Source organism: Drosophila rhopaloa, unplaced genomic scaffold (assembly GCF_018152115.1).
Source record: "Drosophila rhopaloa isolate 14029-0021.01 unplaced genomic scaffold, ASM1815211v1 contig_2, whole genome shotgun sequence".
NCBI classification, from domain to species: domain Eukaryota; kingdom Metazoa; phylum Arthropoda; class Insecta; order Diptera; family Drosophilidae; genus Drosophila; species Drosophila rhopaloa.
In genome coordinates, this window is record NW_025335083.1 from 13611833 (window position 1) to 13634482 (window position 22650).

Genomic DNA, 22650 nt, shown 5'->3' on the forward strand with positions numbered 1-22650 from the left:
TCCACAGTTGCCATGGTTTTATGATGAAAAAAGTAGTAAAAATCTGGTTTTCAAGAATTTAACAGATTAGAGTTGAATTGCAAAAATATCTTTAAGTTCGATTTGGAGAACAGCTGGCAAGCAGACTTTTAAAATTCATTTACAAGTATCAAATAAATACGTTTTACTTAGTTTAGACTTAAATACCATAAAATATTTAAAATACCACAAATTTTGGAAGAAATATATATAATAGTGTAGATTAGGATTTCGGAAAACGCTGCCAATTCGAAAATGTAAAGTGATATGATTTAAATTATTCAAGGTCAAAACTTGATTTATCACACATGAATTTTAAAGATTTTTTAAATTTAGTTGTTTACAAACTAAAATTATACATTTTTGTATTTAAAATCAATTTAACAAGTGATATTTGTGTAGCTATTTATTTATTATTGGCAACCTGGCTCATGCTGAATTTGTTATAACTTATAATAATTTTTACATACAATTGTACTTACATTAAAAATATATAATATTCAAGTAAAAAATTTCAAGTTTTTCGCGATCCATTTAACTCGTACACTTTACAATATTAAAAAAGCTAACAATATTTCCGTTCTCAAAAACCTACGAAGTAGTTCAAAGATTACAATTTTTTGGACTTTATGTGCCCTGCTTAGAGTACATGTCCTTAATTATCTGCATGCGAGTCATGCGAGTGGCGCACAACCACGAATCCTTAATTTGAAAGGTCTCGAACTGCTTGCGGTCTTCTTTAAAGGGTTTGTAATAAACATCATAAATAATGCGAAGGATGCGCTGCACATTTGCCTGTGTAGGTTTTCGAGGTTGATTCCTAAAGATTTCGTTTTTATTCATCTTTGTGTATTTTCCATCGTCCCACCAATCGGGGAAGTCAGCATCCGTATCGTCAGTTTTAGACTCCTTAACAAACTCCTGGTCTTCTAACTTTGCAGTAGAAATATGATGAACGCCCTTTAATTGAAAGGTTTTTTTAAATATGGTTAGATTTTGAAAAAAATAGCTTTGCCTTACATGCGGCGTACTCCAACTCCAAGTCAAACCCTTCATATCTGGTTTCTCCGCTGGGGATTGTTTTTCCTCGGTGAGCATTTCAACAAGAAATTCCTCCTGCTGATCCTGTTCGGCTAAGGATAGGGCCAACTCATCATCCAACTCGTCCATTTGCTGCTGGGCGATAACTTCTTGCTGTGCATGCTTATCTACGGCCAATTCCAGATTTGTAGGAGCTCCTGGCGGCGGATCTATTGATTGAAACCACCGAAGCTGGCCATTAACGTTGACAGCCTGGAAAAATATAGCGATGAAGTAGGTCAAAACATGTCAAAAATATGTGAATTGCTCTTGTCGAATATGATTACTCAAAGAAGCCTTAATTCCTTACTTACAATAACTTGTTTATTGTTAATGTCTCCCTGGAATATCTGCGGTTTGCAAGTGGATATGGTAATTAGTGGCGGCTGCTCCTTCTGCACTGGTTCGTAGACATAGTCCTCCGTCTGCTCTTCGCCGACGAGGTCCTCCATTAAACTGCTGAACAGGTTCTCTTTTGATTTGGGCAACGCCGGAGGGACCTTGACCTTTGACCGCAGCTGGATGTCCTTGCACTCTAGGTGGTCCTCCATGATCTGAATCTCTACAATCTGATCCTCAACCTTTTGCTCGTTCTGCTCCTGTTCCTTTAGCTTGCGATCCTTCAGATTTTGCTTCTCTAGCAGCTGATCCTTTAGCTTCTGCTCCTTCAGCATCTGTTCCTCCATTAGCAACTCCTGACGCAACTCCTCCGCGGTTTGAATGGCTTCCTCGATGCCAGAGTGCCGCAGTTCGTGGTGCCGCTTGAGATTGGCCTTCCTATCGGAGCTGTAGGTGCATAATGAGCACTTGTAGGTCCTGTGGCTCTTCTCCGGGTTGTTGTGCACCATTATGTGGCGCTTGAGGTCATATGGTCGATTCGTTTCATACCTGCAGCCCATCACCTGGCACTGTATCTTGGCAGTGCGATCGAGAGGCGGGGTCTCCGGCAGCCGATCCTTGGCCCCTGGATGCTTGGAGGACATATGGCGCTTCAGGTTGGATACCTTGTCGGTGCTGTAGACACAAACTGGACAACCGTACAGCTTAGATTCTATTGGATTCGAGTGTGACTCCTCGTGACGCCACAGGTTGTAGGGCCTGTTTGTCCTGTAAGGACATCTGGCGACGCTACAGCGGTATTTCCAGACTGCGCAGGGTCCATCTGGTTCCTCCGACGACCCCTGATCCTCGCTAAGCATCGCTAGGAAACCATTGATACCACAACCAATAACAGAGATATTACAGTTGCAGCCGAAACCATCGATGATTTTTCGAATAGGAGGACACACACATTTTAGTGGAGTACCAAAGATTGTGTAGTAATTCTATGAACTTATGTTTTTAAGTTAACTAAATTTTTATTTATAAACAACAGATCGTCGCTTTTCGTTCAGAATACCAAAACGCCTAGCTAGAGAGGCCATGTTAGGTCACACTTTCTTATCGATAAATTCGCTAAATTCTCCGTTTTGTCACGGGTTGGTGAAAATGATTTTACAAGTATGAAATATGATAAAGTATTATAATTTGAAACATAATCGTTGACATTATAAACTTTTTGTTCTGTACTTTGTTTTCTTTTTAAATTTATTAAGGTATACATTTTAAATTAAATAATTATTTCTGGGCATCATTTCCAAGCTGAAACATATTCTTTTTTAAGGTTTTATTAAATTTTTATATAAAAAATATCTGAGTTCCATTTCATTGACAAATAAATATGAATATATAAATTAAATAATAATTAATTAAAGATTATTCAGATGAGAGTTTTATTACAAATTTAATTTTATTTTAAAACAAAGTAAATGCTATCGGATCGGTTCCAAGTCACGGATATCGAATCGTACCCAAGCCACTCATCACTCATCAAACAGTGTTGGCAAGGATGCAAATGTGGGTGAACATGTGTTGGTGAGTATGTTTCTTTTATTGCGCGGTTTTTTTAAAAAAGGTAAGGTCAAACAAGTTTTCCAAATCCCAACTAAGTGTGGAACGTTAAATATAATTTTGAAATTCAGAATTCTGAATGAAATTCACAAAAGTATAAGGCTGGAGGACCTTTCCCCAGCCGTATTTTACGCCCCTGCAGCGACCTGCACTTGGCAGAGTTCATTATCCTTGCTGCCGTTTTACTACAGGACACATGCGCCCTGCATCGCCTGCAGCCGGCTTGACGGTTTCATTGAGTTTTTGGGGCCACCATTCAATGGAAATCCATCCCCCCAGCCATTTAAACTCGGTTCAGAGTTCGTCTGGGCTGTAAGATTCGGTTTTTGGGATCGGGAGTCCTTGCAGTTTTTCAGCTGTTTCGCTTTTTCACTCACTCAGTTGCAAGTCGACTGCTGGCCAAGGCGCACGGAAAACTCGGAAAAAAACAGTGCGCAACCGAAAAATATTTTCCAATTATTTAAGAGCACAAACAAAAACACTTTATTTATTTTGGCCAAAGGCAAACGAAAAGCTAGAGGAAAGAAAGTAAATTTCAAATGAAAAAAAAGGGCTTGTCCTTTACTGTGTGTGTGTGTTTGTGTTGGTGTCTAGGCCATTAAAATAATTGCACAAATATATCCGGTTATGCTGCCCCTGTAAACAGCAACAGGGAATATCTAACAAATAAACAACCCCATACAAAAAAACATGTTTTAATTGGTTAGCCAACGCCCCCGCCCACACTCAACCTGCCCAATGCTTTCCTTCACCCACAATTGTGTTTTCCTTTCTAAATTGGCATAAATTCATTTATGGGTCAAACACCCTCTTGAAAGTTACCAAGCCATAGAAAAAATATATAAAAAAGGAACCCCATGCACTTGAGTGTGATTGTGTTGGTTTTTTGTGTTTGTGTGTGTGTGCACTTCCGGTTGCACAGCACGTAACGGAAATATACAGTGGAACCCCCTCCCACCGACTTAAAAATTTTAAATTGCGCAAGGTTATTTTAAGTGAAAGAGAAACCTCAAATATTCGCAATTATTCTTAAGTATTTAAAAATTAACTTGACGGCTAAACATCCATCACCCACTCATTAGTCAGTCAAAACGTGCAATTAAAGCCAAACAACGCAATCATGGAAATTAATCGAAAATATTGAAAACCAATTTCACTGCCAATTGTTTATAATTCAAACGATATGTTTTTCATCTTTTTCGCTCCGTTCCTCAAGCAAACGTAAACAATTAAAGCAATAAGAATCGGGGAAATCTAAAGCAAATGTTGAAATTTAATTAAAATTAGATGCTCTTGCAATTAAAAAATATTAATGTAAAATAATTATTATTTATTATTTGCAAATAATATTGAAAAATGATTTCTTATCTTAATAGAACTTGAAGAAAGTTAAAAATATTAGCATTTTAATTATACTTTTTTTGATTCTTGAACACATTTGGGAATGTACCACCCTTTGCAAGAGTATGTAAAATTGAGGAAAAAGCAAATATTGAAAAATAAAATCCGATTTCGAGAGAGTTTCTGAGTTCACGCTACCAAATATTGCTATTCATTTCGATGATTTCAGTTTTTTTGCCGGAATCAGTTTTCAATTTCGTTTTGATTTTCGACCTCTGACCTCGTTGCTGCACTGGAGGTTCTACGACAGCAAACTCGTTCAATTGCAGCCCTCAAGAGGAAATCTCAACTCAAGGTGAGTGAAGAGGTCCCCTTCTACACAGAAACATTTTTTAGCACACAAAATTTATGTTATAAACATTATTTATTGACAATTATAAGTGTACTTGAAATTTTGTGTGTTTGTTGTCTAAAAACTTGAATAAAATGTGCAAGAAGACAGTCTTCAAACCCATTCATATTGTAATAGTAATTTTTCGGATGTTTTTTAAAAAAAAATTTTAAAAATTGTATTTATCATTAATATGCTAATTTGTATTCCAAATATGTACAGTTTTTATTTGCTAAAAGGGGAATGAGTTGGTTGTTGATAAGGATTATTACTCTGTTGCTGTTCCTCTGTCATTGTTTGCCCAGTGGCCTTTGACCCTTTGTCCAGGTAGGTCCTCATCCCATCATCGTCCTGTCGATGACTCTTCAGTTTCCACTTGTGCCAGTTTCTCGATTACCAAGTTGCTCGATGCAAGGGGTTTTATTGAGGAAGGGGAGAAGGTCGCACTGAACCGATAGACTTTTCATCTATTTTCTGTTTCTGTGCAAGCTGATGTTGTTGCACTCAAAACTGTGTTTAATTAACTTAATTTAAACAAGGAGAGTTCAATAAAATGGAACTGGAAGCGGAAAACTGAAGAGAATATGATTGATTAGTTTATAATGTAGTATAAGCAAGAGTACACGTTTTTGTCAGGATTAATATGATTGGTATCACCTGGATTTTTCATTTGGCACGAACAAAAAAAAAGATAAACAGGCTATCAAATCATTTCATTAGTTCGCCTTACTTGGTTGTTTTTCCCAATCAAATATTTTGCTTTCCTTTATTGTTAAAAATATTTTAAAATAGAATACAAATAGATCTGCTAAATATAGTTATTGAAATTCGTAAAATAAAAAAGAATAAGGAGTGTGAAAACACTTTAGAAATACAACGAGGAATTATGTTCTTAATAAAAACAATAAAGATTATATGTTTATCTAAGAAATAATCAAGAACAAATCTTCGACGCCCCATAAAATGAGTAGACAATAACCTGATGGAATAAGTTTTGGAAGAAATGTATGTATATTGCCAAAGAAAAGCAATGTGAAGATAAAATATTATTTTGTTGTATCAGAATTCCTTTGTTTGAAACTTACATATTAATAGTATTCTAAAGACTTTGAGGAAAGACTTGTGTTATGTATGCTTGTTGTCTTTAAAATCGAACCAACTTTCTGTGATCATAACAGTATCATAAAGTAATCCTTAAGAATATGTTTTTTCGCCTTCTTTCGTTTGTCGCGTTTCGTGCGTTACTGTAAAAATTGAACCGTAAAAACGAGTTAACCTACTTTCAGGTTGGCAATGGTGTGTGTTTTCGCGGGCATTAGTATTTGTGTAGGGCGCATACAGTTGCATTTAAGTTGCTCCATGCAAATAAACAAACAAACAGAAACACAAATACGTATGCAAAGGCTAACATATGCAAGAAATTTGATTCATTTGCATGTTGCACCCCCAACAAAAGCTGGCACACTAACACACACAAAGGCGCACACCCCACTGCACACAAGTGCAACTACAATCCTCGCAGAAATACTGTGGAGGTCACAATAATAGCTGAGCACGGGGTCCTAAAGCCAGATACTAGCTGAATTGTTAACAATTCAACCAATCTATAATTATACGATTATTTTATATAATGTTAGAACTTTATTACGCATAACATTACTTGGTTAATTTAATACAATTTATTTAATGACTCGGTAGACCGATTTCTGATTAATTCGTGGAGTGTGTTGGGTAATTTGATATCCCATTTTTGTTACAAATTTATTTCAGATGTAAACTCTCCGAATTCTTAAACCTACATTGGGTTAAAACATGTGTAAAATATTTTTAATTTGTGTTACTACTTTTATTTTGGCCACATTTGTGTGAAACATAGGGGAGGTGTAGGGCGGTGGACAGTTAAACAGCTTTTAAGCACAAACAAAGCCCACAAACGAAAGGGGTAAAAGGGGGGGGGCAGAAGGGGTGGCTTGGGGTCACCGCAGGCGAGTGCAGTGCCCTCAATTAGAAGGCGCTCAAGGACAGCGGCGAACAGCTGCAGCAAAAACACGAATGGCAACAACAGCTGCTCGCCAAGTTTGCCTTTAATTGCTGACAACACGGCGTATACGTAATGCCGACCTGCATTTCCACAGGAAAATGTTGTGTTGTGCCTTCCTCACATTGAGTTTTGATTTATATGGCTGCACCCCTGCACTTTGAACTGTTTCTCAAGCAGCTCACGCTTGGCCTTCTCCGAAAAATTGAGGGTGAATGGGGTAAAATGGGTTCCAAGTAGTTGGCGTTGCCTTGGCATCCTCAGCCTCATCTTCAGACTCAAGTTACTGCCACAAACAAAAACAGAATGAAAACAAAGTTAAGATGCTTCGAAAGCGGAGAGGCTTCTCTTGATACCCTAAATAGGTGACTTTTAGAATTGAAAATACAAACCTTTAACATACGTGTATATGAAAACGAATCATATTACAATGAGCTTATAAAGCAGCATTTTTTATAAACGATATTTACAGTCGAACTTTTCTAGCTTTAGTTTTATTAAATAGGTCAATATTCTTATACAAAAGTTGTCAATGTAATTTAGGATTGCTAACATATAATTTTTTTAAAATGTACTTTAAATTATGTGAAAAATGAAATATATGTGTTAAGTGCAAAAGATATCATAAACAAAATGTTATATTAATGCTTTCCAGAATCGACGATTTTAGCCATATTTTGAAGCTAATGAGAAGCAGTGTGAAATGCAAAATATTTTTCCGGGTCGAGAGTGCCGTTTTGGGGAGTATTTGTTAGGTTGTTTTGATGTTTTCTTCATTGCTGTGGCTTCTGCAAAAGATGTTGTTGCTATTATTGTTGCTGGTCGTCCTCGACGTTGTCTTTGCCTGCGGAATTTCCCAAGGACACGCACTGTGTGTGTGTGTGGAGCCACAAGTCGTTGGCGTTTGTTGCCCGCAACAAGGACACTCGAGACATGCATGCCAGATTTATGCCACCCACTTCCACCCCTCGTCCTGCTCCTGCAGCCTCCGAAGGATCGGCTGCCGGATGTGAGTGCAGCCTTCGCCGGAGGTGAAGCAACAAACCTGAACCTGAATTTCGCCTCGGTCGCCAGCCATCTCTCTCGCTCATCTACACAGAAAAAAATGTCAATTTAAATTTACCTCAGCAATTTTAAATTGTTTAATTTGTCCGTTTTTTGGCTGACAGAAAGGCACGGTTAATCTTTAATTTGAGAAATTGTTTTATATATAGCTTATCCAATCTAAACACACATTAGTGTACAAAAATATTTATATACATTTTTATTTGCGCTGCATTCATTTGAACAATGTTATATACATTTTTGCGTTGTATAAATTTTTAACTTTGCCGATAAGAAACGTTCTAAACATTCTCAATTATTTTTATAAAAACTGCTCTTTGGTTATCAGTCAACTCCTTATTGTTTATATACACAATGTGCAATGTATGTACATTAGGGTGGTCCAAAAACCGTTGTCTCAAAGTTTGAATAAAAATTACTCATACGGTAGATATTCCAGTTAATTTTTAATTTCATTTCATTTTAAAATGAATTTCTTTTAATTATTGCTATTAAAAGAAACTGTTTTTAATATGAAATATTTATAAGCAAATATATTATTATGAGTATTTTCGTTTTTTTTTAATGGAATTTTATATACATTATTATTTTAGTTTATTGGCAGGCGACCAGTCCTGATCATTGCCTATAATAATGATGTTTACTCAGATTACAGTCGATTTTTCCACAATTGGCATTGAATTGACTAATCATCACCGTAACTGGTATCGTTGCAGGTATCATTGCAGGTATCGTAGCAGGTATCATTGTAGCTATCATTGTAGCTATCGTTACAAGAATCGTTGCTGGTATCATTGTTGGTATCGTTACAGGAATCGTTACAGGTATCGTTACAGGCATCGTTGAAGGTAGCGTAGCAGCATGTATTCGCCTCTGTCTCCGAGAAAGGTCCATCTCGAATTTCATATGTTCCAAAATCCGGTGTGTGGAAACGATTCACACGCACGACACGATTACGAATGGGTCTCTGATGAACAATGCGATTACGCGGGGGAGGCTGAGTATCCTGGCAACAATCATACATTATGCGTATAACTAAACATAGGATTAGCAGAAAAGTTAAGAAAAATATAAAAAATTTTAGTTCTGCTGACATTATTAATTCCGCTGGACTGAAATGTTTTCAACAAACTAAAGTTTAGGGTTATTTGAGTGCCATTTGCTTCGTCATTTCATATATGTACATACTCTCTCAGCATTCTTTAAAAAATGAAAAAAAACAAGAGCTTTATTGTTCAGAGCCCGCTTTTAAAAGAGAAAACATTGCTTCCTTGTGATAATGTTTCGGAAGAACTAGACAATTTCAAGTCCCGATTTCTTGTTTTTATGGTTATCCAAATTTAAATTGTAAATTTTTGAATAAGAAATATTTATAAACAAAATTATTATTATGAGTATTTTCTTTATTTTTATTGGAATAATGCCAGTTCTCTAGAGATACATTTTACATTATTATTTTAGTTTACTGGCAGGCGAGCAGTCTTGATCATTGCCTATAATAATTATGTTTACTCAGATTTTAGTCGATTTTTCCACAATTGGCATTGAATTGACTAATCATCACCGTAACTGGTATCGATGCAGGTATCGTTGCAGGTATCATTACAGACATCGTTGAAAGTAGCGTCGCAGCATGTATTCGCCTCTGTCTCCGAGAAAGGGCCATCTCCAATTTCATATGTTCCAAAATCCGGTGTGTGGAAACGATACACACGCACGACACGATTACGAATGGGTTTCTGATGAACAATGCGATTACGCGGGGAAGGCTGAGTAGCCTTGCAACAATCATACATTATGCGTATAACAACACATAGGATTAGCAGAAAAGTTGAGAAAAATATTAAAAATTCTATTTCTGCTGACATTATTAGTTCCGCTGCACTGAAATGTTTTCAACATACTGAAGTTTAGGGTTATTTGAGTGCCATTTTCTTCGCCATTTCATATATGTATGTACATACTCTCTCAGCATTGTATAAGAAACGAAAAAAAAACAAGAGCTCTATTGTTCAGAGCCCGCTTTTAAAAGAGAAAACATTGCTTCCTTGTGATAATGTTTCAGAAGAAACATGATATTTTAAGGCTGTTTTCCTGTTTTTATGGTTGGCCAAAAGTTGATTTTAAATTAAAAAATATTAAAAAACAGCATTACCTTTATATTTAAGGATGAGAAATTGGGACAAAATATTTTATTTAGACTTCACAACTTAATATTTTTTGCCAAAAGAATTCTGGCCTTCATTTTTTACCTTTGTAATTGGTAGGGTGTTAGCAACAAATTCTTGTTGCATATCGAATGTCGCAATGAGAGACCTCGTGTTTGTCAACTGCTCTTTGTTTCGGCATTTCCTTGAACATAAACATAATGTACAAAAATAAAAGTATTGCATATTTTTGGGCTTTCATATAATTGGCTCTCCTAATTTTAATGAAACAAAAAAAAACCTAATTAAAAAGAGATTTTTTTATTCTAAAAAGAAATTGCATTCTTCCTTTTTATGAAGTATATAAATTATTTAATTTAAGGATCAAACAAATCGTATTCTATAATATCCTTTTTATTCTCACTGTGTATTCTCGGAGCATTTTATACCCCCAGCACAGACTGTGTGGGTGGATTCATGTTTTGTGGCAGCTTGTTTGGTCATCCATGAAGGCAACAACAAATGCTGCAGAACTTAAACCCCCTTTCACCTTAACCGCCACGTTGTTGTTACTTGCAATCTTGACATTTAATTATCCGCCGTTGGCTGCAGCTTCCACTGAGCCTGTGGTGTGTGTCAAGGTCCTCGGTTTGTTTTTGGCGGCTGCCAGGAAAAACACCTGCTGAGGTGATCTGCCGCCAATGTATTATTCGCGCAGGAAATTCGACAAAATGTTCAATGCGGAACACATTTGGTAGCCTTGCAATATATTCGATTATAGATTTGAAAAAATACAATTTTAGAAGGAATATACCTTTCCCATAACTTCAATTAATTCGTTATTCAATAATTTTAATTATTTTTAATTGATCATTGCTTATAATCGTGATGTTCACCCAGTAAGGGTTTTTAGTCGATTTTTCCACAATTGGCATGGATTTGACTAATCATCACCGTAGCTGGTATCGTTGCAGGTATCATTGTAGGTATCGTAGCTGGTATCATTGTAGGTATCGTTACAGGTATCGTTGTAAGTATCGTTACATGCATCGTTACAGCTATCGTTGTAGGTATCGTCGCAGCATGTATCCGCTCTCTCTGAGAAAGGGTTACCTCCACTTTCATTTGGTGGGTCATCAGTTGACCATGTATTAAAATCCGGAAGGTTAAAATCCGGTAGGTTATCAGTTGACCATATATTAAAATCCGGTAGGTCATCAGTTGGTATTCCAGAATGCTGTGTATGGGATTGATGCACACGGATGACACGATTACGAAAGGGTCGCCGATGAACAACACGAGGACGCGAGGGGGGCGGAGTATTCCCGCACCAATTTTGAGTTATACACAACACTCGTATGACGTAAATCATGACTCCGACATAAATGGCGTACATCAAGTATATAATTGGGTCTGCTGCAGACATTGTATATTCCGCTGAATTGAAATGTTTTCAACATACTGAAGTGTAAGGTTATTTGAGTCGTATTTACTTCGTCATTTCTTTTACTCTCTCAGCATAAACAAAAAAAGATAAGAGCTTTATTGTTCGGTGAACTCTTTCAAAAGAGAAAACTTTGCTTCGTTGTGATAACATTTCGGAAGAACTAACCAATTGTTGCTAATATTTTAGGGCCCGATTTCTTGTTTTTATGGTTATCCAATTACTTTTATAATTAATTTTTTGCCATAAGCACTGTGGACTTTTTATATCATTGTAATTGCTAGTGTGTTAGGGTCTAATAACTTAAACAACCAAAAACGCATAGCAACAAACTCTTTTTGTGTTTCGATTGTCGATTGTTGAGAGATAAAGCACTGCGGAGAGCAGTGTTAAATACATAACACGTGCTTGCCAACTGCTCTTTGTTTCGGTATATCTCTGCAAAAATACCCATATTGCATATTTTTGGGCTCTCACATAATTGGCCATGTGTTGTAGACGAATCTTATTTTAAATGCTATATGGTTGAAGTCGTACTAACAACTTTTAATTCATGGACTTTATTTATTTGCAAAATATCCTTTTTATTCTCACTGTGTATTCTCGGAGCATTTTATACCCCCATCATAGACTGTGTGGGTGGATTCATGTTTTGTGGCAGCTTGTTTGGTCATCCATGAAGGCAACAACAAATGCTGCAGAGCTTAAACCCCCTTTCACCTTAACCGCCACGTTATTGTTACTTGCAATCTTGACATTTAATTATCCGCCGTTGGCTGCAGATTCCACTGAGCCTGTGGTGTGTCAAGGTCCTCGGTTTGTTTTTGGCGGCTGGCAGGAAAAACACCTGCTGAGGTGATCTGCCGCCAAGGTATTATTCGCGCAGGAAATTCGACAAAATGTTCAAGGCGGAATTATCGATTTGGTAGCCTGGCAATATTTTCGATTATAAATGTGGAAATGTAAGCTTATTAATTTTATTATATTTATGGGATATAATGTTATACATTTATTTTGAAGTTAACCTAAAATTGTTTTAGATTAGAAATGTTAAGAATATATTTTTTTCTCCAACTACTAACAAAATGTGTTGTAGCTTACTTGTTAATCTCTTTATTTAATTGTTTTAATATGACTAGCAGCTATACTAACTTACTAACGGCTTGCTATTTTCATCTCCCTTGCAGTTGTCGAAATGGAGCGATGCGAAAGCGGGCGAAGAAGGCGAAGGTAAGGCGTTAATCTTGAAATAAATTCGTTCACATATCAACATTACGTATACGCAACGTTGTTGGCATGAAAATACAATGTGTTGATTTCAATTTAGTACAAGTCATAAAAAAAGCTACCAGGTAATAATCAAATATCTGCTTAAATGTATTTAAAAAAAAAAACGGTAGCGAAAATATTAATTAATAATATAAAACAGTTTTAATTTGGAATGCTATTCAGATCATAATAATCTCTAGTTTTCTAAACTGACTGTCCATTTAACAGATTCGTCACTTACTTAGCTTTTAATGATTCTAACTGAATAATAAATATCGACCTAAGCAGCTGTGATTTCAGCAGGAATTTAAATTGCAGCTGTGTGGGGTTCGAGTTTTCAGGTCAATCGATAGCATTCCGATGGGTCCTGCCTGTGATTAGTATGCCAGCCGTGAAAAGATTATCTGTGGGTGTGTGTGTACATGCTTACATGTGTTAGTGCTGCCTGGTTGTGTGCAAAATTACGGCACTGCCGACGCCATTTTTCCTGCCTTTCAGCATGGCTTACGTGAGCTCGCGACCTACGACAACCTAAAAGAAAGTTGCCTAGGTTAAGTCCTGCGCAGACTCACACCAAGGCACTCAAAGGAATACGTTAATATACGTGTGTGCATGTCCTGAATGTCTGGTGTGTGTGCGAGTGTTGTAGGTGAAATCAATGAAAGTTCAACGCACGTGGAAGGCAAAAAAGCGACTTTGCCTTGTCTGAAACTTTTTGCTAAAGTGAGACCATTTAAAAGTTAATTTACAAGTAGACAAATAGTCTTAATGAAATGAAATCTGATTGCAATAGGTTATAGTCAGATCAGGGGATGGTATTGAAATGATATAAAACCATCATATAAGGTAACAAATCAGCGAGAAATATGCATAATTCTTCAAAAACATCCAATCACTATATATGCGTTCATCTATAAAAAACGATTGCGAAAGTTTAAAGTTCGAATACGAAAATACGGAAATGGCTTTATTATTTCGCTTGGTATTGCTGATCTGGATTATATTTTGGTTAAGTTGTACAGCAAACACTAATAAATTGTTGGCCAAAAGTCCGATTAAATCAACTAGAGCTTTTATTTTCTAATTAAGCCCCTATAAAACAATGACCAACTGTTGGAATATTGTAGTTCGTTGAATTTGTTATAAAATGTCCAATCAATGAAAAATGTAATTCGTTGGCAATTTTTAAAGAAAAAACATGGTGAAAATTATATTATATTTCAATTCGCCTAGTGTTAAAAAGGGTATTAAAAAGTCCTAAGAATGAAAAGTCTTAAAAAAACGGCAGGCACTTTACAAAACTGTAAAAGTCTTTGCGACAGTTCGAATAAAACACAAGTCGAGGGTTTAGCAAATATGGTTGGAATTTTTAGGGCGCATGTGGACAGTGGAGTGGTTTGGTGTTTGTTTGGCTGCCGATGCGATGTCAATGTCATTTGGAATTAAATGCCAAAAAGTGACAAACACATCGAACCACATACAAACACATTGCATTTTAATAAAAAAAAAAGGACTGGCAATAACTGACCCAGATTTTTGATGCCACCCTGCAACCCACCGCATATCGCGTATACGCCGCGTGTTTGTGTTTGCTCTACGTCCTCCCTTTCTTCTTTGGTTTTGGTGTTTGCATTTGCGCTTGTGAATTATTATTTTATTTCCCAGCCATGATAACGATAACGATTACACCCCAAGGCTATTAAAAATCAGAGCAAATATTTTATAATGGCATTTTGATGATTTCCAGGGAGCTGTAACCTTGAACAAAATCCGTCTGTCCGTGTGCATGTGGGTCCTGTTCAAGGTCGAGTTGGGTGGAAAATAACCGGATTATCTCCGTCAGACATATGTGCGGTTTGCAATGAACGCAGTCGATGGATGGAATTTAAGCTCTATTTCGGGACCGTCTGTGTGCAATTATGAGAGTCTGTGGTTAACAAATAAATCTTATTTATAAAAATTAATAAGTTCGAATGTCTAAATATTTAAAAAATCCTATTTAAATAACTTTCTATAGAGATTCCTATTAAGTCTATTAAGCTGTAGGCTCTAATAGTAAAAATTACAATTCTTTAATCTCTTGTTATTCAAATTTATTTTACAAATTTCGATAGTGATAAATGTGTCTATTTATTTATGCAATGTCGTCTTTATAAAAATGTAATCAATCTGATTATTTTATAAATTAATTCAAGCTAATTCAATTAGCTCAATTAGCTAATATCTTCTGATTAAATCAATAATAGGAGTATAGAAAATACCTGTTTTCCATAACTTTTTATCGGAATATATTTTAAACAGAATTGTTCGCTAATTTTCAAAAAAGAATAAGATCAACCATTTTTAATGCCCATTTCCAGTATTTTTAAAAGTTTTTAATATACCATAAACTTTTATTTTAAATTTGTAAACTCCTAAATTATACGTTTTCCGTTTTTGTCTCCTACAATTAGACGACGGAAAAAAGCTGCACTTTGTGAGTCCAGCACGTCGGAAATCGGTGCTGGCCCCTATTCTCAATAAGATCAAAAATGGAGCCGATGCGGCGGACAGTGCCGAGAAGAAACTGGGCAGCGAGAGCAGCGGCAGTGGACACATCGCGGTGCAGATTGAGCCAGCCAGACGGGTCAAGGTGGGTGTACATATGTGGGATCATCCATGATATATTATAACCACCGATGCATGTATCAAACATAACAGCGTCACAGCATCCACGGCATGATGGAGGAGGAGAACACGATCCGGCCGCATCAGGAGATCCGACAGCTAACGCTGGAGGAGAAGAAGTTCCTGCTGGCCGTGGAGAGGGGCGATATGGCCGGCACTCGCAGGATGCTGCAGAAGGCCCAGGATACGGAATATATCAACGTGAACTGCGTGGATCCGTTGGGACGCACTGCCTTGCTGATGGCCATTGACAACGAGAATCTGGAGATGGTGGAGCTGCTGATTAACTACAATGTGGACACAAAGGATGCCCTGCTGCATTCTATCTCTGAGGAATTTGTGGAGGCTGTGGAGGTGCTGCTGGACCACGAAAACGTCACCTTCCACAGCGAGGGCAATCATGTGAGTAGAAGGAATATTTATAATTAATTGTTTTAGGATCAAGCACATTACGTTTGCCCCCAGAGCTGGGAGTCCGCCTCGGAGGATACGTCGACTTTCACGCCGGACATTACGCCCTTGATCCTGGCGGCGCACCGCGACAACTATGAGATCATCAAGATCCTGCTGGATCGCGGAGCCGTTCTGCCCATGCCCCACGATGTGCGATGTGGCTGCGATGAGTGCGTCCAGTCGAGGCAGGAGGATTCCCTCAGGCACTCGAGATCCCGCATCAACGCCTACCGGGCACTGGCCAGCCCCAGTTTGATAGCTCTCTCCTCCAAGGACCCCATCCTCACGGCTTTCGAGTTGTCCTGGGAGCTGCGCCGCCTCAGTTTCCTCGAGCACGAATTTAAGGTGGGTTGTAGTATTAGTAATAGCAAGTAATATATGTATTTTATTATACATTTTTCCACAGAACGAGTACCAGGAGCTGCGCAAGCAGTGCCAGGACTTCGCCACCGCCCTGCTGGACCACACTCGCACCTCCCACGAGCTGGAGATCCTGCTCAACCATGATCCCACCGGTCCGGTTTACGAGCACGGCGAACGGATGCATTTAAACCGCCTAAAGTTGGCCATTAAGCTGCGCCAGAAAAAGGTTGGTTCACTATTAAAAATTGGAATATAAAAATATAATATACAAACCCTTTCTAGTTCGTGGCCCATTCGAATGTGCAACAGCTGCTGGCAAGCATTTGGTACGAAGGACTGCCTGGTTTTCGGAGGAAGAACATGGCCCTGCAAGCGGTGGACATTATCAGGATCGGGATATTGTTCCCCATCTTCTCGCTGGCCTACATCCTGGCACCCTACTCCAGCATTGGCCAAACGATGCGCAAACCCTTCATCAAGTTCATCTGCCACAGCGCATCCTACTTCACCTTTTTGTGTGAGTAAATAGGACTCAAAAAAATTAAATGCATTCAAAATATAATAATATATTTATTTATAAAGGTAACCATTATTATTATTTCTCAGTCGACATCATTGAATTAAGTTAAATGCATAGCAATTAATTATAAGCTTTATAGGTATTTATAAAAAGTATTAAATTATTCCCTTCCAGTTCTTCTAATGCTGGCCTCCCAGAGGATCGAGACCTTCATTGGCGGCTGGTTCTTTGCGGACTCCTCTGGAATGCTCAACACGGTGGAGGAGTTGCCCACGAAGCGAGGAGCCAAGCCGACCTTCATTGAGTGGCTAATCCTGGCCTGGGTCAGCGGTCTCATCTGGAGCGAGGTGAAGCAGCTGTGGGACGTGGGACTGCAGGAGTATCTCAACGATATGTGGAATGTGATCGACTTCGTTACAAATTCCTTATATGTCGCCACGGTCGCTTTGCGAGTCGTATCGTTTTTTCAGGTACATCTATATCCCAAAAGACATTTATTTATTTGTTGTATAATATTTATTATATTTTACAGGTCCAAAAAGAGATGATTTACAACTCGCATGCCACGGATCTGCCGCGCGAGCGTTGGGACGCCTGGGATCCGATGCTGATATCGGAGGGCCTATTCAGTGCGGCGAACATTTTCAGTAGCCTCAAGCTGGTTTATATATTCTCGGTGAATCCGCATCTGGGGCCACTGCAGGTGTCGCTGTCCCGGATGGTGATGGACATCATGAAGTTCTTCTTTTTATATGTCCTCGTCCTATTCGCTTTTGGAAGTGGTCTCAACCAGCTGCTGTGGTGGGTTGAGAACAATAATATCACGTTTCGGTTATTGCATGCCCCGTAAAGTAGTTGAAAATTTTAAATTGGTAAAAAAAGTCGTAAAATCTTTTTTAATTCATTAAGGTCCGACCGAAATCGGATGTATGTAGGAAAAGTTTTAGGTCACTTTTCTGCAAAGCCATTTCCGAAAATTTGGAAAAAATGTACCCCAAAATACAAACCAAGTTAAAAACACAGATTTTTGAAGAATTAAACCACAATCATTTAGAAGAATGCCTTTTTGAAATCGAATGTCTCTAACAAAAGTTATGGGCTAAGATGTGCAGGTTTTAGGTCATTTTTCTGCAAAGCCATTTTTCGAAAATTTGTAAAAGGGTAAAACTGTCAAAATGACGAAAAATCGACCCCAAAATATAAACCAAGCTGAGAACACAGTTTTTTAGAGGATTAAACCACAATCATTTAGAGGTATGCCACTTTGAAATCGGATATCTGTAACAAAAGTTATGGGCTTGGAAGTGCAGGTTTTAGGTCACTTTTCTGCAAAGCCATTTTTTTGAAAATTTGTAAAGGGGTAACACTGTCAAAATGACGAAAAATCGACCCCAAAATACAAACCAAGCTGAGAACACAGTTTTTTACAGGATTAAACCACAATCATTTAGAGGTATGCCACTTTGAAATCAGATGTCTGTAACAAAAGTTATGGGCTTGGAAGTGCAGGTTTTAGGTCATTTTCCTACAAAGCCATTTTTCGAAAATTTGGAAAGGGGGTTTATAAAAATGGGGGTTCGGAAATTTTTAGATGAGGAGTTCGATGAATTATTGGTTGTAACAAAGTGATGATGTGCAAAAATAATTATTGCACCTTAATTAATGTTTTATTTCTTTATGTAGGTACTATGCGGATCTGGAAAAGAAGCGTTGTCCTGAGGTTTCTCCCATGAGTGCTCTCCTAAACATGAATGGTACAAACGATCCGAATGCGTGCATTGTGTGGCGCAGGTTCTCTAAGTAAGTAATCTATATACAAATTTAACAAGTATTGAATGCAATGTATTCCAGTTTATTTGAGACCACGCAAACTCTTTTCTGGGCTGTCTTTGGCCTGATAGATTTGGACAGCTTTGAGTTGGATGGCATTAAAATCTTCACCAGATTCTGGGGCATGCTGATGTTTGGCACCTACTCTGTTATAAATATTGTTGTGTTGCTCAACCTGCTCATTGCCATGATGAATCATTCGTATCAACTGATTTCGGTATGTACTTTGTATTTGTTAACTGCTTTTACACTTGGGTGGGTACAACTAAATTTATGTTAATTTTTAAGGAACGTGCTGATGTCGAGTGGAAGTTTGCTCGCTCGAAACTCTGGATTAGCTACTTCGAGGAGGGTGGTACCTGTCCGCCACCCTTTAACATTATACCCACTCCAAAGTCGATTTGGTATGGAATTGGTTGGATGCGTCGCGTATTCTGTAGCGGATCCTCTGCCGCTCGACGGGAGCATCTTAAGACAATAAGGGTAGGTAGCCCAATTTCTTTAAGAACACATCATAAGTCCTTTACATTTTTAGGTAACTTAACTCATTCATTATTATACATAATTACATTATTCCATTATCACACATTTATTAAAATTCTACATTTGAAGTTCATAATATCCTTTGGGTTAAAGGACTTAAACACAAACGTTTAAATACTAGATTTTAGATTTATATGTATAGGATCTTGTTGAGAAAACGAAACCAAACGATGTGTTTAATTAATAGATTTTAGATTTAAATGCTTTCTAAAAATAACCACACTTTTTCTTCCATCTTCTGCAGCGTAAGGCGCAGCAGGCCAGTGATCGGGACTTTAAGTACCAGCAGATAATGCGGAATCTGGTCAGACGGTATGTGACCGTGGAGCAGCGAAAGGCCGAGTCCCAGGGCGTCACCGAGGACGATGTGAACGAGATCAAGCAGGACATATCCGCCTTCCGGTGCGAGTTGGTGGAAATACTCAAGAACAGCGGCATGGACACTAATGTGACGGCTGGTCAAGGTGGTGGTAAGCCCTGAAAATCGATTGGAATTACTAACAAACCTCTATTTAAATGGGTTCTCTATATGGCCCACAGGAGGTGGTGGCAAGAAGAACCGGCAAAAGGAGCGTCGCCTGATGAAGGGCTTCAATATCGCACCGCCAGGCTCTACGGGATCTTTGGCACCCGTGGCCGAGTTCTCCACATCGCTGGACAACTATGACAACCAGCACGAGATCCTCAGTTCCACGCTATCCACCCTTTTCACGCCGAACTTTATGCACAAGCGCCAGCAGAGTCAAGCGGGAAGTGGAGGCGGCGGCTCGGAGTCACCGACCTCGCCCACAGCCTCCCAGGGAAATCAGGGGGCGACCTTGGCCCCCGGTGGCCAGGTCACCAAGTACAACAAGTCCGCCCTCAAGCCGTACAACAAGCGCATTGCGGGACACAAAAAAAGATGGGGTATGATTTTTGTTATGTATCTAATTTTATTATTATTGGTTAATTGTATGTAACTGGAATCATTACGTACTAATATATTTATGTATATAGCTGTGCCTATTTTTTAAAATGCAAGCCGAAATAGTTTTAAGAAAAGTTTAGTTACAGTTTATTTTTATTAAAATTACACACTCCAACAATTAGTAAACATCAAAGACTATTTTAAGGCATGAAAAAAATGGTTTTAAAAATGATGTTTGCGAAAAATAAAATTTATTTTTTAAAGCTTGTAAGGGCCAATAGAAATGTTTTTAACGTTATCATTACATTAAAAAACCAATCGAAATTCATTATTAGTGTAAAAATCTATGCTAAATGTTGTATTTTTAGAAAGCTAGATTGTTAAAATAATACCCACAATATTATTGTTTAAAATCTGTCTTTTTAGGCAATGGAAATTAATCGTTAAAATAATTTGATAATGTTTTACTTTCATTAAGTATTAATATAACTTTCTAATTATCATTTGCAGGTACCTTGATAGAAGCGGCCAAGGTTGGCAACGTTAGCAAAATGCTGGGTCGTTCCAAGTCTGAAGATTCCGTGTGCAACTCCTCGCACACAGCCACTCCAGTTCATGGACAAATGCGGGTCACCTATGCCCAGAACTCGACGCAGCAGGGATATGGATACCATGGAGAGGCCAGTTCCACAGCAACGTCCACGCCAACGCCCACGATTTCGGTGGCCAGCAATTCGCCATCAGCCCACGTGGGAGTCGGTTCGCATTTTTTTCACACAACCAGCGGTGAGTTATAGGTTAATACCTTAAACACAGATCCTTTTTCTGATCTATACGTACCATTTATTTAGGTCTCACTGCCATTGCTGCACTGAAGCGTAAACGTAAAAAGTTCTCATCGAGCAAGAATATTTGCCCAGTTACCGAATCCGTGGCAGCGACAAATGCTGCTGAAATACTAAATGATAAGGCGAGTTGCTTCCAGTTAAATTGGTAAACTAAACTAATGAAACTACTTTATTGGCCAGACCCTGAAGCGAGTGTCCAGCTATCCGGCAGCCGAGGCCGGAGTGCAGCACAAGGATCCGGCCCAGTTGGTCAAGCCACGCCGGCACGAGCAAACCCAGAGCCAACACGACTCGGTGGAGACCAACTCGACCTTCACGCTGTCCATCGATCCATCGAATACGTCCGTGAACTCCAGGGAACCCCTGATCAGCACCAGTTGCGTTTCGACCACGGGAGCCATTGGCTGAGGGAATTTCGGAAAGTTGGAAAAGGCCAAGAGATACCAAAGATAAAGCAGCTAAACTACTTAGATGGCGCACCTGAAGCATACACTTAGATACTATACAGATACACATTGTTGACATTTTTGATATGAAGACATAACTGGAGTGGAGCTAAACTGTCTAAGGAAGCTATACTTAAACCGACACAGCCTAGATCTTAAATTACCTCACCAAGTCAAGGTATAGAGACCATTTAGCGAGTTAGCACACCAAAGTCAAAAACTGTTAATCGACACGGACAACTCTGAAACAACTACTTTGCACTACTGAAACGATATTTCCTATACCTCAACATATCCTATAAACTTAATTTACGTTACTTTAGCTTATGCTCTTCTACCTTTCATCTTACTATCAAATCAACTACAAAAAAATTATCCTCGATAAGCCGAAGTTTACATTATGCCATACAACGACTATGTTCCCAAGAAAGGCAGTCGTCCGAATTTGATACAATTAAAAATGTTCTTAAGTCGTAAAAAAATATTTAAAATCAAGCCCATTTCAAAACTTTGCAAAAGCATCTAAGCATCAAGATTATCCCCTCCACCTGAACCATGAAGCACACATATCATGCAATCGCTTTATAGAGAAACCTTTTACACCAAAAACAAAGAAAGAAAACAAAGATCCAACAAAGTCCTTTAACAAATACAAATATGAATACTAAACTATCCCATATCGATGTTGAACGTTGCCTTAGCATGAAACATATTTTTTATACACATAAGTTTTGGATGAACATTAAATTACTGAAACGGACTGTACCCGTAATGAGGCAAGCGCTGTGTATTTGTTGATTTGAGAGAATGGATTTTGAAACGAAGGATTTGTTGTTGTTCCAGCAAGCAAGCAAGCAAGAAAGCAGAAAAGCAAAGCAAAGCAAAAGCAAACGCAAAGCAAAATAAGTAAATAAACCAAAAGATAACACAATTTTATACACCGATTTTAACCAACACAAAAAACCATAATCGAATCGCATACTACTAAAGTGTTTGCATTTTATGGGTATATATATCCGGACTTAGATGTGCATATCCATAGCCTACACACACGACGATTTTAGCATATATATAATATATACATATATAGAATACAAATATGAATAATCGACATTTTTAGATGATTTTTTGCGTTGAAGTAGACAAATACCCACAAATACACGAACAATATACGAAATATCAACGAAAACAATAACAAGGAATATCATATAGCATTTTATATAAATAAATTATTGTGGAACAGCAGAAATATGTTGCAAGGCATATCTTTGCTGCTGCCAGAAAAAAAATTAAAAACAATTTAAGGACGCAAACGAAATACAAAATACAG

The 22650-nt window shown here is 38.0% G+C and overlaps 3 protein-coding genes across 3 annotated transcripts; 1 reads left to right on the top strand and 2 right to left on the bottom strand.

The window, feature by feature from the left end:
- Positions 1-397: 397 nt before the first annotated feature.
- Positions 398-2496, bottom strand: LOC108041285 (RE1-silencing transcription factor). Its single transcript, XM_017119170.2, has 3 exons — positions 1413-2496; positions 1039-1311; positions 398-978 (listed from the first exon to the last, which is right to left on the bottom strand). Exons 1-3 carry the CDS (start codon positions 2295-2297, stop codon positions 646-648), a joined length of 1491 nt encoding a protein of 496 aa, XP_016974659.1. The 5' UTR covers positions 2298-2496; the 3' UTR covers positions 398-645.
- Positions 2497-8469: 5973 nt separating this feature from the next.
- LOC108041283 lies at positions 8470-10784 on the bottom strand. The gene is made up of 2 exons (XM_017119167.2): positions 10455-10784; positions 8470-8918 (listed from the first exon to the last, which is right to left on the bottom strand). The coding sequence occupies exon 2, from the start codon at positions 8905-8907 to the stop codon at positions 8569-8571; it is 339 nt and encodes a 112-aa protein (XP_016974656.2). The 5' UTR covers positions 8908-8918; positions 10455-10784; the 3' UTR covers positions 8470-8568.
- A 1883-nt stretch (positions 10785-12667) lies between these two features.
- Positions 12668-22649, top strand: LOC108041282 (transient receptor potential-gamma protein). Its single transcript, XM_017119166.2, has 16 exons — positions 12668-12704; positions 15197-15375; positions 15444-15812; positions 15876-16208; positions 16270-16452; positions 16509-16743; positions 16921-17216; positions 17279-17547; positions 18430-18546; positions 18598-18793; positions 18865-19059; positions 19364-19586; positions 19660-20025; positions 20537-20812; positions 20878-20996; positions 21055-22649. Exons 3-16 carry the CDS (start codon positions 15462-15464, stop codon positions 21280-21282), a joined length of 3387 nt encoding a protein of 1128 aa, XP_016974655.2. The 5' UTR covers positions 12668-12704; positions 15197-15375; positions 15444-15461; the 3' UTR covers positions 21283-22649.
- The last annotated feature ends 1 nt before the right edge of the window (position 22650 follows it).

What these genes read in the sequence shown, in the direction of transcription:
- LOC108041285 (XM_017119170.2), bottom strand. Translation starts at nt 2,297, where the DNA reads ATGCTTAGCGAGGATCAGGGGTCGTCGGAGGAACCAGATGGACCCTGC. An exon ending in TTAACAATAAACAAGTTATT is followed by an intron (nt 1,312 to 1,412) that starts GTAAGTAAGGAA and finishes ATATTTTTCCAG; the next exon opens with GCTGTCAACGTTAATGGCCA. An exon ending in GGAGTTGGAGTACGCCGCAT is followed by an intron (nt 979 to 1,038) that starts GTAAGGCAAAGC and finishes TTTCAATTAAAG; the next exon opens with GGCGTTCATCATATTTCTAC.
- LOC108041283 (XM_017119167.2), bottom strand. Translation starts at nt 8,907, where the DNA reads ATGTATGATTGTTGCCAGGATACTCAGCCTCCCCCGCGTAATCGCATT.
- LOC108041282 (XM_017119166.2), top strand. Translation starts at nt 15,462, where the DNA reads ATGATGGAGGAGGAGAACACGATCCGGCCGCATCAGGAGATCCGACAG. An exon ending in TTAAGCTGCGCCAGAAAAAG is followed by an intron (nt 16,453 to 16,508) that starts GTTGGTTCACTA and finishes AACCCTTTCTAG; the next exon opens with TTCGTGGCCCATTCGAATGT. An exon ending in CTGAAATACTAAATGATAAG is followed by an intron (nt 20,997 to 21,054) that starts GCGAGTTGCTTC and finishes TTTATTGGCCAG; the next exon opens with ACCCTGAAGCGAGTGTCCAG.